The sequence below is a fragment of the Harpegnathos saltator genome, unplaced genomic scaffold (genome assembly GCF_003227715.2).
Source record: "Harpegnathos saltator strain DR-91 unplaced genomic scaffold, Hsal_v8.6 scaffold7, whole genome shotgun sequence".
NCBI lineage: Eukaryota > Metazoa > Arthropoda > Insecta > Hymenoptera > Formicidae > Harpegnathos > Harpegnathos saltator.
The window spans coordinates 165001-180000 of NW_020230537.1; the positions used below are offsets into that span (position 1 = coordinate 165001).

General features: G+C 52.3%; 2 protein-coding genes across 2 annotated transcripts in view; one reads left to right on the forward strand and one right to left on the reverse strand.

Moving 5' to 3' along the window:
* LOC112590034 (uncharacterized) overlaps window positions 1-7043 on the forward strand; it is a 10135-nt gene extending 3092 nt beyond the window's left edge. Inside the window, exons 2-3 of the mRNA XM_025305494.1 lie at window positions 5788-5862; window positions 6009-7043. Coding sequence (XP_025161279.1) covers window positions 5788-5862; window positions 6009-6271 — 338 coding nt within the window. The 3' untranslated portion in view covers window positions 6272-7043. The remainder of the gene's footprint in view (window positions 1-5787; window positions 5863-6008) is intronic.
* The window catches only part of br (broad-complex core protein), a 47161-nt gene that overhangs the window by 31947 nt on the left and 214 nt on the right, over window positions 1-15000 (reverse strand). Inside the window, exons 1-2 of the mRNA XM_025305495.1 lie at window positions 14927-15000; window positions 13495-14443 (exon numbers count right to left, since the gene is read on the reverse strand). The exon at window positions 14927-15000 is cut by the window's right edge and continues 214 nt beyond it. The gene's annotated coding sequence lies outside the window, so the exon portion shown is untranslated. The remainder of the gene's footprint in view (window positions 1-13494; window positions 14444-14926) is intronic.

Here is a 15000-nt window from a genome sequence, read left to right on the forward strand (position 1 = left end):
GCAACACACCGGCATGTACGCTCGTACACGCGACGGGACCGATCCTCTCGTGCGGCACACACGCGGGGCATCATCACGCGGTTTGCACACGTGCACGTACACAAATTACTCACACACACACACACACACACACACACACACACGTCGCCACAATTTGCACTGTCCCGATCGTCGAGAAGAGCAAAGTTTCGTACGACTCTGTCTGGGCTCTGTCGAGAAAGCCCAACACTCGGACGAGCGCGGACAAACGAGAAACCATCTCGTAATTTCGCGCGGGCTTCACCTTTCCCTTCCGTTCGTCGCGTCGGAACGCGCGAAATCCGACGCGACCGCGAAATGTGAAGTTAACTGCATACGCAACTGCGCGCGACAACGGGATCGACGGACACGGGTGGACGTCCGGAGCGGAATGAACGTACCTACCACCACGTGTGCCAGTAGCCACGTTTTGCAAACGGCCCAAGGATGCGCACGATTCCGTCTAGCTATTCGTCTACCTTCAGCCTCCGCATCGACAAGTTCGAGGACACGATGGACATGATCACTGTCGCAGCATCGCGCGGCGAGCAGCTGCCGATTTGTAACAACGATAGGCTTAAGGGGTTGAAAGTGAGACGGAGCGCGGTAGCGGTAGAAGGAAAAAGAGGAGACGGAGGTGGTATAGAAAAGGGGGATGGGAGAGGGGGGGAGAGAGAGAGAGAGAGAGAGAGAGGAGAGAGAGAGGAGAGAGAGAGGAGAGAGAGAGAGAGAGAGAGGGGGGAAGGAACGAGGAGAAGTCGGAGGAAAAAAAAGAGGCGCGTAACGCAAACCGGCGCGTTGCGGAGACACCACGAGCCACCGCTACGAAGCACCAAGTACGGGCTGCTGTTCCCGAGCCTGGTTAGGACTAGCATAGCGGGGGGAAGGCTCTCGCTCGCCCGCCGTTATTCTTTATCGGAGCATGAGACATCTGTCGTAATAAGTGCGGACTAAAAAATAGTGCGTACGCAGAGAGAGAGAGAGAGAGAGAGAGAGAGAGAGAGAGAGAGAGAGAGAGAGAGAGAGAGAGAGTGAGCGAGCGAGCGAGAAAGAGAGCCGGCTACGGACGCCATGGTGGGAGAGGTTGATGCTTGCGGCCGCGGCGGCTGTTTCTCTCCCCGTGTACCCGCAATCTTGGTCTCTTCCCTCTCGCCACACTCTCCTCCGACGCTCTGGCGCTCTACCCCGCCGTAATCAGTTCATGAGACGAAAATGCGCGTAACCGCTGCGAACCGCGAGTCGAGAGTCGAGCCGTAAAAATGTTGACGCGCCAGAGTCTCGTTAGCGGATCCGTGTGCGGCGGTTACGGTTTTTCAAACGCCCTTCTAAAGGAAAGACAAGAGAGAGAGAGAGAGAGAGAGAGGAAAAAAGAGAGAATGACACATCCTGATGGCGTCATGTCCTAGTCTGTGGAAAATCACTGACATTCATTGTCGTTGAAATGCTCTCCTCAAAGAGCTCACTCTCCCCTCACTCTCGTCACATACGTTTCAAACAAGTTTTCAATCTGCCGGGTGAAAAGAGGGGAAGAGAGAGAGAGAGAGAGAGAGAGAGAGAGAGAGAGCGAATAAGACAAGGGCTACCGCCTCTGTGTTTCGCACGTGATTTCGAGATGGGGAGAACTCAATATAAAATGGTCAGGATAGATTCCACCCGCTTTGCATGGAAATGTAAAATGGTCACTCTGTGTTTCAGCCGAGATCGATAAACGAGATCCGCTCCGCCGTTTCCCCGATAATTATGTACCCCTCATTCGTTAACATTAACGAAGCAAAAACGCACGCGCTCGTTCGCGCTCGCTCGCTCGCTCGTTCGCTCGCTCACTCGCGCTTATCCTTGCCACGGCACGCGCGCGCCGTCCTGCTCCTGCTAAACTCGACAGTAGCACCCAGAGCTATTACCCCCTCTCTCTCTCTCTCTCCCTCTCTCTCTCTCTCTCTCTCTCTCTCTCTCTCTCTCTCTCGCTGCCGCGAACCGCGCACCACCGTAGGCGACCCCACTCGATTCGCCCCCTCAAAAAATCATTACGCCCTTCCACGGGCTGCGCATGAACGCGGTTTTAATTCGCTACTAGAAAAGTAAAATGTAAACGGTGGTGGGCTCGAGGGCCGCGCGAAGGGGCGGGTGGCGGCTGGCGGCGGACTCGGGGAGGATGAGAAAAAGGTAGATAGAGAACGAGAGACAGAGAGAACGGGCGAGCGGGGGCAGGAGGGCGGACGGTAGGGGGGTTGACGGCGGACGGGGGTGCTGGACGACTGAGGGTGGGAGACCAAGTTTCGCGGATGTAGTCGAGGACGAGAGAGAGAGAGAGAGAGAGAGAGAGAGAGAGAGGGCAGAGAGAGAGAGAGAGAGAGAGAGAGAGAGAGAGAGAGAGAGAGAGAGAGAGAGAGAGAGAGAGAGAGAGAGAGGCGAGCACGCGCGCGCGCGCGCGAGTGTGCGAGGAATGAGGCGACTGCGAGAGCGCGACGTAGGACAGATCCTTTTTCCTCCGACTAGCGACTAGCAGGAGGAGGAATATGACGGCACGAGGATGGGGCGCGGTACAGAGAGCTGGAGGAGGGAGTGGAGATGGAGGCGAGAGAGAGAGAGAGAGAGAGAGAGAGAGAGAGAGAGAGAGAGAGAGAGAAAGAGAGGAGGATACGCTGCGCGCCCCTACTTCTCTAGGGGTTCCATTGTAATATTTATTGATTGGATTCCTAGGAGCCCAGGCTGTGAGGGCTGTGGCACCTGTGCTCGGACTAGATTGCGTACGAACGCGCGAGCGACGTTCGTCGGCGAGCGATCGAGTCGTTGCTGCTTTTCCTCTCTCTCTCTCTCTCTCTCTCTCTCTCTCTCTCTCTCTCCTTTCCTCTTTTCCTCCCTTTTTTTCACCCTTTTCACCTTTTGCCGCCCTTTTCCATCCTTTACCGCGCCTCCGTACTTATCGACGTTTTCCTCTCTCTTGCACGCGCTCGCGCCTTTTGCCACGCGTGCATCCAGCCTACTCGTCGTCGCCAAATTTTATCCAAACGCGAGCGCGTACAAGCTTGCCGCTTGTCTCATCTCGCGGCTTCAACTTTGTAGCTCCGGCTGGATATATCTTTTCAAACGATCGATTTGCGCGAATCTGGTTACGATCAATTCGCCAGGGAGCTATTTTGCGACAAGGAGCCATCGTTCAGTCCCAAATACTATTTTCATCATCTTATCGGTTGCTAGTACGCGACACTTTAACGGCTGACACTCGCGAGATCGCACGAGTTATTTACATTGCAAATAGAAACTCGTCAGGGTCGTAACATTATCGTCGTCTTCCAGCGCGACGCGAGGTGCGAGATGTGCATACGTAGGAACGACGACGCAACTTTCACCGGCCTTCCGTATAATAATGGTTTTGCATATACATAGAACGACTAGTCGGATCACGTGACGCGCTGCGCTTCGCTTGCAGGCTCGCGCGTCCGCATCAGCGAGAAGCAGCAGGTGTCCAAAAGCAGAGGTGACCACACCGCTGCCGACACACAGAGAGAGAGAGAGAGAGAGAGAGAGAGAGAGGGGGGGTGGAGGGAGGAAGGAGGATGGAGGAGGGAGGTGGGAGGAAGGGGAGAAGGAGGCGAAGGTGGAGAACATGCGCGTGCGAACGTTTCGGAACTGGTAATCCTTGATCTTACGTGACGTAATAAATCCTCGCCAAATACGGGAGTTGCGTTAAATGCAGAACATCTCTCGCACAGACTCTCGCGGCGGAGCCTCGAAGATACACGATCGGTCAAGATTTACAACCGCGCGTAATTGATTTTAATGAACGCTGCTCGCAGATTTGGCGGAATCTCAAGGATGTTTTCGCAAAAGTGAACGCAGCGCGGATGCACACGAAGCACAGCACTCTCTCAGAGAGATACGGACCTGAGCGAGCTTACGAATTATTAATCACGCACGTAACGGCCACGGGTAATTGATCTCGAACGAACGACTTGTGAAAATTTGGTAGAATGTATATCGACCATGGTGTGTGTCGAGCAACGCGTCGAGACTTCACCGTATATATATATATATATATATTCTCGATAAATGGAATTGCGCGTTAAACGTAACGTGAGCGACACACGTGCTTTGCACTTTCTGTTGTACTACTACAATCTATTTACTCGTACGCTATTCACCTCGAGCGCTAAACTCTTGGACCATCGCACGTCGACAAATTTGCGAATCACAGATGTGAGGAAGCGAGAGTCTCTTTTCGATATATATATATATAGCCAGGAATGGACGTTCCATTCAATAAAAGAGACCTCGTCATTCGAATTCGACCGTCGTGTCATTTTTCACACGCGAGTCCGTCTAAAAACTACATACTCCAACTGCCAGCAGAGCGGCGCAGTCTTTGTAAGTTGCTCTGTTGCTCATGTTCGGATGGATGCACGAATCGCAAGCAAAAGCGTCTACACCGTGTAATCGCCGTGTTTGCGCGCGTGACACCGGCCTTTCTTCTTCACACCCTATCTTCTTCGTACGCACGGACGGCTTCTTACCGTCCCGTCCCGTCCCGTGTCGTTCATACACTTGTCTTGCGGCTTGCTCACCACAACTGCACGATCCGCTGTCACATCACCCACACATATTTTATTTGATCTTGAGGCCAGAAACACCGCGAATTATTCCATTAATAACTCGAACTCGGTATCGGTAATATAGTAGCCGCTTATAGTCGCAACGGTTCACACATGCTTCGTTTAGAACAGAAACTATTCTCGCGCATGACCTCCTTTCTATTTAAATTTATCTAAATAACACGTTACCATGACAAATATGACAATTTTATCTTGGGCCCGTTGTACATTCCACCTTCGATGACCTGCGATATGCGATAAGAGGTCGCAAGAAGAATGTAAGAGAATTTGTGTTGGTGCAAAAGAAAATGTACAGATGTACAGAGAACGTACGTGTATAGAGAAGAAGTGTGCGCGATACGCTCTCTCTCTCTCTCTCTCTCTCTCTCTCTCTCTCTCTCTCTCTCTCTCTCTCTCTCTCTCTCTCTCTCTCTCTCTCTCTCTCGGGCGAATCATCGATCCAAATATCCAGTACTGGATTGACCAACGTTATTCTCTATCTGTGTGAATTCATACCCATTCACCATTGATAAACGATGATAAAAAAGGTGAGAAATCGCTGTTTTAGCGATTGTACTGTTAGCGTCGTTTAATTATCGGACAGATCCGCGCGGCAATTTATCGAAGCTTCGCTGCTACGAAGCAGTACCAGAGCAGGCGAGAAATGGGCCCTTTCTCGCGGCCTGCTGGTGCACCTGCTGGTTAAGGCTGTTGCCTGCCAACCGCGAGACCGTCGTCGTTTTCCGGGATTCACTGGCGTATATCAACGGCGATAAAGAATATCGTTTTGTTTAGGGAAACGACGCAGACTGGCTCTCCAAATGCATTTTGCACACGCGAGGTAAGGCGCGATCGGTGAAATACGCTCGATCGCTACGTACGTATTTCACCCATTCTTCATCCTCTATCCTCTTCTGCCTTTCTAACCCCCCTCCTCGCCTCCGTCCCGTCGCCGTCCTCAATTGCACAAGTCCTCCCTCACAGTACGTCTCCTCCTCACCCCCCCCCTCTCTCTCTCTCTCTCTCTCTCTCTCTCTCTCTCTCTCTGCCACTTTCGGCCCCTCCGCTAACCGAACCGGTACCCTTTCCTCCCCCTTGCACTCGCAAACATTTGGTGGCCGTTGACCTCAGGCGGGCTAATCCGTCGACAGCCAAACAACCAATTATTTCTCTTCAACAGTACGCTCCACTACAGCGTCGCGTACAGGACGTGGCGCTAAACGTGGGAACGTCCGTGGTCCCCGACGCGAACCAGGTGAGAAAGAAAACTTTAACCGATCTCCAGTGAACACACACACGAACGACATTTACCACCGACACGATATATGTAATCTCTTTCGGAAAGGTCATTGAAACGCGACGTTTCTCTGACATTTGTAGAAATGGGACAAATTTTTTCAGTATTTTTCGCTATATTCGAACGAATATCATCATTCGTCTCTCCAGGAGTAGCAGCCAAAGTAATTGTTGCAGAATCACGTCAATATAGCGACGACGACCGCGTAGATCGAGATCGGAGTGGACCAGAGGAGTGGAAATTATGTGAAGCTACGTTGTATATATGCCAAAAGTGGCACGAATATGGATTGTATATGAAATGTATGATAATACAATATATACATGTATTGTTGAGACATTTGGGGACAAAAAGACAAAAAGGATAATACCACCGCGACCACGATACATGTCAGCAAGAAATTTAATAATATCGCGAATTCGATATCTGTCCGATCATCAGAGTAGCGTCAAAAGAGAGGGGAAGGCGAGAGAAAGTGTAGCAAGCGCGGTAAATTTCACTTTTATTTCTCGCCGCGCTACCTTTCGGAAAGAGCTCGCTTTGAAAAGCTCTTTCAGAGCGTCTGACCAGTACTAGACACGCGCTACTTGGCTTTCACACACGAGACACGAGTGGCACGCGAGAGATACCTCGCGTCTATTCTTACGCTATCTTGTACTACTGTGCGAGTAGACCAGACTCTCAAACTGGGGATTGAACATGACGGCGCAATATGAATGTAAGATACTTTCGTCGCGTCGCGTCGCGAAAGCAGAATCGCGACGGTCGCGACGTAGAGTATAATAATCAGAATTTTAACTGCCGATTACACCCATACGGTCAGAAGACACAGAGTCAGCGACAAAATTCATTGCCGATGTCCGATAGGACATTGCGGTAACGAAGAGTACTCAATGTCGGAATCACCCGACGTTCGGGATATTTTTCTAGTTGCGAATTAAAGGTGGCGCGATCGCGACGCGACGATCGAAACGCCAAGGATTTTTTCTACACGCACACACGTGTTGCTCGGCAATATCTCGCCACGGTATCGACACGGCTCGCATAGTATCGCACCGTATGTGCGGAGGTGATTTGAACGCAGGGCAACGACTGCGCGCGTACCAATGAGTGCATTTCGCTCTGCATCTAACGCAGCGAGCACGCTGGGCGTTTCTCGCGAGCATCCCATCTAAAATAAAAGTGAGACAAATGTGTGCGTGCGCGCGCGCGCGCGCGCGAGAGAGAGAGAGAGATCGAGAGAGAGAGAGAGAGAGAGAGAGAGAGAGAGAGAGAGAGAGAGAGAGATCGAGAGAGAGAGAGAAGAGAGAGAGGAGAGAGGAGAGAGAGAGAGGAGAGCGAGAGCGAGAGAGAGAGAGAGAGCGAGAGAGAGAGAGAGAGAGAGAGCGAGAGAGAGAGAGAGAGATTGTCGATAACGATCGATAATGGCGCGACAAGAGGTGTAGAAAAGAATCGTTGATCAATTCTCCCTCGGAAGCCGTAACCGTTTTCCGTCGTGTCTCACGACTCGGTCCGACCTACTTGCCGACGATATTCCGTACGATTAATTGAGACACGATGATCCATGAATATTTCCGTCGGCGCTTAAAAATACTGGAAACAGGTCAGCGGCTATATTTCTAATTGTAACGCAGACACTCGGTTGCATCGCGAGGTGTATATACATGTACGTGTTTACGAGACGGTTTAAAAAAGGATCGCGCGGCTGGCTAAAATCTCTCAGACGAGTACTCTTCTCTCGGCGCTTCGGCGCACCTCGAGGCGTGCCAAGTGTCAAGTTTTACGAAACTAGACGCACCTGTAACGATTTATCCACACGCACATGCGATCATCTCTCCGCAGCATACAGCAGGCGAGATTACGAGCTCTCACGTGAAGACAGGCACACATTTCGAGCAGAGATACGCGCGCGCGCGCTTCCGAGCGATAAGCGATTGACGTTAGACGGGGGAAGAATAGCGTGACCTTGTTGCTGTCACAAACCAGACACCTTCTGTCCATCCTTCTGTCCGCCGATATGCACGGATCATTTCGCGCAAAGAGAAACACGACTATTCACTGTGTTGTCTTTCACATCCTGATCACTCGTCCCGAGTAGAGAGTCGAGTCGAGTCGAGTCGAGTCGAGTCGAGCGAGAGAGAGAGAGAGAGAGAGAGAGAGAGAGAGAGAGAGAGAGAGAGAGAGAGAGAGCGAGTGAGAGAGAGAGAGAGCGAGTGAGAGAGAGAGAGAGAGAGAGAGAGAGAGAGAGAGAGAGAGCGAGTGAGAGAGAGAGAGAGAGAGCGAGTGAGAGAGAGAGAGAGAGAGAGAGAGAGAGACCTCTCACGCGCGGGCGTGAATTGTTCTCGGGTGAAGCACTGCACCACAATATACGCCACACGTATGAAAGAATCGAGACGTTTCGGCGACAAAGAACGCCGCCTATGCGATCGCGACGCTTTGGCGCGATTGTCAATTTCCGTTTGTATAAACGGAAATGCGAAACAGCGTGCATCAAGAAATAACAATGGCGTATGTAAACGTATCGAAAATCGCTGGATAAGCGCGCGCGAGCGACGAAAGCGAGGAGTCGACGACGGCGGCAACTTGCGGAAAGAAATTGGGGCGGCGACTCTTTTTTCCGCAACAGCCTATTTCTGGTGGCCGCCTAATTCTCATACGCTCGGGACACTAGCGACGCGCGCGCGCGCGCGCGCGCGATACGAACGCACACACGAACGCGCGTCCGCATTTTTTCACTGGTGCTCGCGTTCGCGCTCGCATGTGGGCGTGCGCATGTGTGCACATGCGCGTGTAATGCACGAAACAAAGAACCTTCGTCCCCGCGCGAACGAAGGAACCGCGTGGCCGTTTGCACAAATACTCGGCCTCGGCCGGGCATACTCTCGTCGCGGTAACTGCTTGATCGATTCTCGGATATGATTCGTCACGATCAGCTGACGCGCACATTTCGAGTGGCTCGAATAAAGCGACGCTCTTTCTCGCTCCGCGCGCGCGCGCGCGCACCGTGTCTCTCCACATTTTGACCTTCCTGTGTGTACCCACGCTACTTACGAACTTCGCGACGCCACGCGACTTTCCGAATAAAGTCAGATCAAGCAAGTCAGAGAGAGAGAGAGAGAGAGAGATGCCAATCGCGACCGAGCGCGGCTATCGCGCGTGATAAAGAGGAACATTGTTGCTTGGACAATGATGTAAAAGTAAATTGTGCGATTTTGTCGGGCGATTTTGCAAAAGGAAAAAGATAGTGATCGCGTCAGTCTCTATCGTGCGTGATAACTAGAGAACACGCTCTAATCGTTATCGAAGTTGATCGAAGCCTCCAGACCGCGATCGATGCGAACATGGATGAGTCGGATAAATCGCCGTTTACGCCGACGACGTTGGTTCCGCGAATCTCTCTCTCTCTCTCTCTCTCTCTCTCTCTCTCTCTCTCTCTCTCCCTCTCTCTTTTTTTTTTTTTTTTTTCTCTCTCTCTCTCTCTCTCTCTCTCTCTCTGCGAGAAAGAAAGCAAATCGCACGCACTCACCCGCAGTCTTTTTCTTCATGACGCTGCGCGTTGCAAACACGTAGTAGCCGAGTGGCTGGGAATTTAAAAATGGCATGACATGTAAAATGCGCCGAGCACCTGAATTCACGCGCAATATATGCAATTCAATCGCGTCTTGTATCGATGCGCGCACGAGAATTTATTCAATTGACTCGCGCGCGCACTAGCCGGGTCTGTGAATGAATTCGCTTTGTTAATTTTATCGAAGTCGCGTGCATGTGCGCGAGTGCAAGCTCCTCCATCGATCGCTATCGATCGCACAAAGCCGAACAAAGCGAACAAACCGCGTCCAGCCAGTGCCTCTGTCTTTAGAAACGTTGAAATTTAGTAGGGCTGCGATACGTATATTTATCGATCGGTGATTCTCCCGTGGAGTATTCGGGCCGAATCCTCGAGAATATGGAGAAAGCGTGTTGCGCTAATCTCTCGGAGATGCGAGAAACCAGAGAGAAAGAGAGTCGCCCACCTTGACTCGGAACGCCGGAAGAGGCGTCGGAAGTTAACGAGCGAACGAACGAACGAACGAACGAACGAACGAACGCTCGATCGAGTATCGAAATATCGTAAGCTACGTCGTGTCAACTGTCGCGTCAGCTAAATTGTTGGAACGATCATTTCCCAAACGCGTGCGCGAGACGCGTTTGTCCGTGCGAACGAGAGCCTAAATAGCGCTCGTTCGCCCGTCGGGGTCTAATTTCGCAGATAACGCGGCCGCGGCCGCGGCCGCCGCCGCGGCGTAATCTAGTTACTAGGCGTACAATCTAATCGACCGATTCGTATTACGCGTACGCATATTTGCGCACGTACACAAACTGCACGCGCATGTGTGTTCGTAGAATCGTACTAGAACGCCCGATAAAATTAGTCTGCGTTGAATATTACGAAGCCAAGCTCGAGAATTCCACGACTCTTCTATCAGCTCATCCTGCATCTTCATTCGGTAACTTTACCTGTCTGCTCGCGTTCATGCGCGCGCGCGCGCAAGATAAGACGCGTTCTCCTACCGCTGCTCGGAGTTGTTGACAATTCTGCGAGATATGGTGAATGGCGCGATAAGTAGAGTATGATCGAGAGTGCAAACTACGAATAATGCGGTAGATGTACAAGGAACATGGATATATTCGCGATATAAAGTCTGCGAGATGTAGCGCGAACGCGCGCGCGCACGCAGCCAACAGCTTCTATTTGCGTAGACCGAGGTCCGAGAGGTAAGTCAAGCAGCCATTTTACAGCGTCGATGCGCCGACGACGACGCTTCCCCGGCGGCCACCGAGAGAGAGAGAGAGAGAGAGAGAGAGAGAGAGAGAGGGAGAGAGAGAGAGAGAGAGAGGGAGAGGGAGAGAGGGAGAGAGAGAGAGAGAGAGAGAGAGAGAGAGAGAGAGAGAGAGAGCGAGAGAGCGAGAGAGCGAGAGCGTAAAGTCGAACGAACGTAAGGAGCGAGAGGAAGAACGGGAGTAACGGGTGAGATCCAGCATCCGTTATGGTTCAAGGAGAACGCACCGTTATCACGGGATACGTCCCTTTTCCCTCTCGCACTCGCTTCCAAGAATATTAAGAGGTGGCCAACGTGGTGGCGCGCTAATTGCTGCGTGATATATATCAATCTTGTAAATTCAAAATAAACTAGGAAGCCAATGAGAATGTAGCCGTGGCACACAAGCCACGAACGTAACAAATATCGATTTGAAAAACAACATTTTTGTCCGCGACAGGCCACAAACTATGATGTTACCCTTACCCTCACCTAACTGAATAACAAGTAACAAATAGCAATACGTGTTACGTTGATACGGGCAATGAGCAAACAAACCGTTGATCGGGCGAACGGTCTTCCCGACATACACACGCACACATATACACACACACACACACAGTTTCGACGTCGATCGAAGATCGACGTTGCTGATAAAAGAGATTGAGTGCGTACGACTGTAGCTTTGTTCGAAACTGTCCTCGAGAGAAACGCCTTTGCACGGAGCATACAGAAAATTTTATGCCATCCGTTGCTTGCGTGCGCGAGCGCGCCTATATATACGAAGCGAGTACGTAGCGAATGCACGCGCGGTGGCTAAATTTTTTCAAGAACGCACGCATCGTCATCGAGGCGCTTCTTATTTTTTACCAGACGCTCTGCTACGTCTCCTCCCGTTCTTGTACTCTCGCCTCCCCCCCCTCTCTCTCTCTCTCTCTCTTCTGCATCATCCGCCACGACGTATGCCCCCCGTTCTCTCCCGCAGTTTCTTTCTCTTTCCTCGACATGCGCTACTCGCGAGATCTATATATACCTAGGTCCGCCGGTGTTTTCAACTTGCCGCGCACGCGGCTGTGCAACAAACCTGTGTCACTCGTAAAAATAGGGCACCTACCGACCACGAGCGCGCTGCTCGTCAAGCGAGCACTGTAGCCCGATTGCTTTTTCGCGAAGATTGCCGCGCGATCAGAAGTACGAGCGAAAAGTATATATCACACCGCGCGAATAAATAATCCAATTTCCACAATTTCGGATTCTTTTTAACATTTCGGTCCTTTTGGAGCAACGCACGCGACACGTGCTCCAGGTGTGAAAATTTCGTGTCCCCCAAAAAAATACGCAATCGTTTGTGGTCGGTGAACGTGAAAAAAGGCGGTTCGCGCGCGCGGTGCAGCGCGGCAACGTGACGAAATCGCGTATGTAAAAAAAAAAGGAAGAGAAAAAACGACTACTCCCACGCGGCGAGAGCACCGCGCCAGACGAGGCGTGGTGCGGTGGAAAACGAGAGTGAACGCGTAGAATTGAACGTGTACACGCGGTACGGTGCGGTGCGGCGCGGCGCGGCGCGGTGCGGCGCGGCGTGGCGCGGCGCGGCGTGGCGTGGCGTGGCGGCGACCGTGGCATGGCCGTGGCACGGCCCCGAGCGACGGACGACAAACGAGGATCGAGCGCCTCTCGCGGCACACAGAGAGCGGTGGATTACGTCATGTGCCAGGCACTCTCTAACGTCTGGCATTATCCTCGTCTAGCGCGAGTCTAGCCGCGCCAGTCTAAACGGTACTAACACCGCTTCAGTCGTTGCCGCCGTCTCCGCCGCCGCCACCGCTGCCGCTGCCGTTGCTGCCGCCGCCGCTGCCGTCGCCGCCGCTGCCGCCGCCGCCGCCGCCGCTGCCGCCGCCGCCGTCGTTGCCGCTGCCGCTGTCTGGCATATATAGGCAAGGGCATAAGAGACACGTCACCATGTGTGGAATCATGAAAGGACACGCGCATGTACTCTAGCGCGACGCGCTAACTAGGTGTTCAACGGCGAACGTGTCTCACGCCGCATACAATCGTACGCTTGATGTCGCGCGCTCTCCCTTACCATGTTGCGCGTTTGATGCATGTGCACGCACTAGCACCATTGCGCATTACTCACACTGGCGTGCATATTTGCATGCACATACACCGCTATATGACTCGCGCGACAGACATGCAAACGCTCGCAGCCCCTCCCCCCCCTCTCACTCACTCTCTCTCTCTCTCTACACACACACACACACACACACACACACACACACACACACACACACACACATACACGCGCGCTCTTTTTCTCCCTCTTTATTTCGCACTCTTTCTCTTCGTCTCCTGCCCCTCTATCGTGCTCTCCGCCATTCTATCTTTCTCTTTCACGCACTTACCCTTGCACGTTCTCTTCATCTATCTTTTTCTTTTATTTTTCCCCCGTCCGTCCCCTTCAAGTGCCCCCTCCCGAAACTTTTTCCTCTTTCTCTCCATCTCTCTTTCTCACTCATCCGTCCTCTCCGACTCCTTCCCTCTGCGCCTTTCTCTCTCTCTCTCTCTCTCTCTCTCTCGCACTCTCTCTCTCTCTCTCTCGCACTCTCTCTCTCGCACTCTCTCTCTCTCTCTCTCTCTCTCTCCCTCCCTCCCTCTCTCTCTCTCTCTCTCTCTCTACTCCATTCCCTTCCTCTCTGTCTTCCCGAAACTTCCTCCTCTGTCTCTAGCGACCGCGTACACCGTGGAAGCCGCACAGGCGGCCGAAGGCCACCGGTCTCAGCTGTGGACGTACCTTGATCGTCAAGCGCGAAGTGAAGTGTGGACCTCCTTTGCCCGGCGTCCTTGTTGTCGATGCCGAGTCCCGTGGTACTAATGTCCCGATGCGACGACGTCGACGACGACGACGACGACGACGACAACGACGACGGCAACGACGACAATGGCAACACGACGACGACACGTCGAATGCGAACTTTTCCTCTTTGACCTCCAGCGATTCTTCCACTGCCCGAGTACACCGCGAGAGATGCGTTCGTCCCTTATTCTCTTCGCTCTTACGCTCTTTTCTCCTAGCCGTCCTAACCGTCTTCGAGCTGTACCGTGTGCTCTACGATCTCTTTCGTTGGCGAGAACCGAACGTATCGCATAATAGGGTCCTTGCCAGAGGAGCCGAAAATGACGTTGAAACGATACCCCCGGGAACAAGTAGGGTGCCTCGGCGACAACCGGAAGATTCGAGTTTACTGAAATTCTCACGTTTCACAAAGATCACTCTGCCTCATCGTCAATACCAAAGTCTCGCGCGAAAACCGTGACAAAACATCTAGCACGATTTTAACAAAAACGCTTTCCACTTTCTCCGTTTTTCTTCTTTAACACGCGCGTCTCGGCAGAATCGACGTGGCGCACTCTTCTCTTCGCTCTTCTTCCGGTCTCCGGTGTGACAATATTCCCCGGCGGAACTGTCCCAAAAAGTTCGTCAATCTCGTCGAGTTTTCCAAAGTTCCGAGACTCCGAGATAAAAACGAAAATGTCGGACGAGATTTATAATCGCACGTATATACCGTAGCACCACTCACACCGTGACGATGGGTCGCTTCTCTTCAAGGTTTCTCCCTTTCCCTCTTCCCCTCGTGTAGGACGCGCGTAACTGGATCACCGTAACTCGTACTCGCGATCCCGTCGATACACGCATGGGCGCGCACTGCTTTTCCGCCTTGTCCTTCGGTAGCGTCGTCCAGCTGTATAACAGAAGATGCACACTTCTTCCTCCCAACGGCGACGACGACGACGACGACGACGACGACGACGACGACGACGACGACGACGACGACGACGGCGACGACGACGACGGCGGCGACGACGACGGCGGCGACGACGGCGACGACGACGACGACGACGACGATGACGATGATGATGATGATGATGATGATGATGATGATGATGACGCTGTTGATGATGATGATGATGATGATGATGATGGTGGTGATAACAGTAGTGGCGGTGAGACGGTGGTGGTGGTAGTGGTGGTGGTGGTGCTGGTAACGATGCTGTTGACACGGAATTACTATTCCACGAAAATGTACGAATTATCGTACGTATCGATCGTCGATCGTCGATCGTCGGTCGTCGGTCGTTGGTCGTAAGTCGTCGATCATCGGAGAACGAAGAAAACGAAAAAAGAAAAAAAAAAGAATTCGATCGGGGAAGCAAAATACACCTACGTATAACACGCGTCGCAGAATCAGGTCTCGCGAAAGTGTGAAAGAGCGATGACGATGTCCGAGCGTTTAGAATG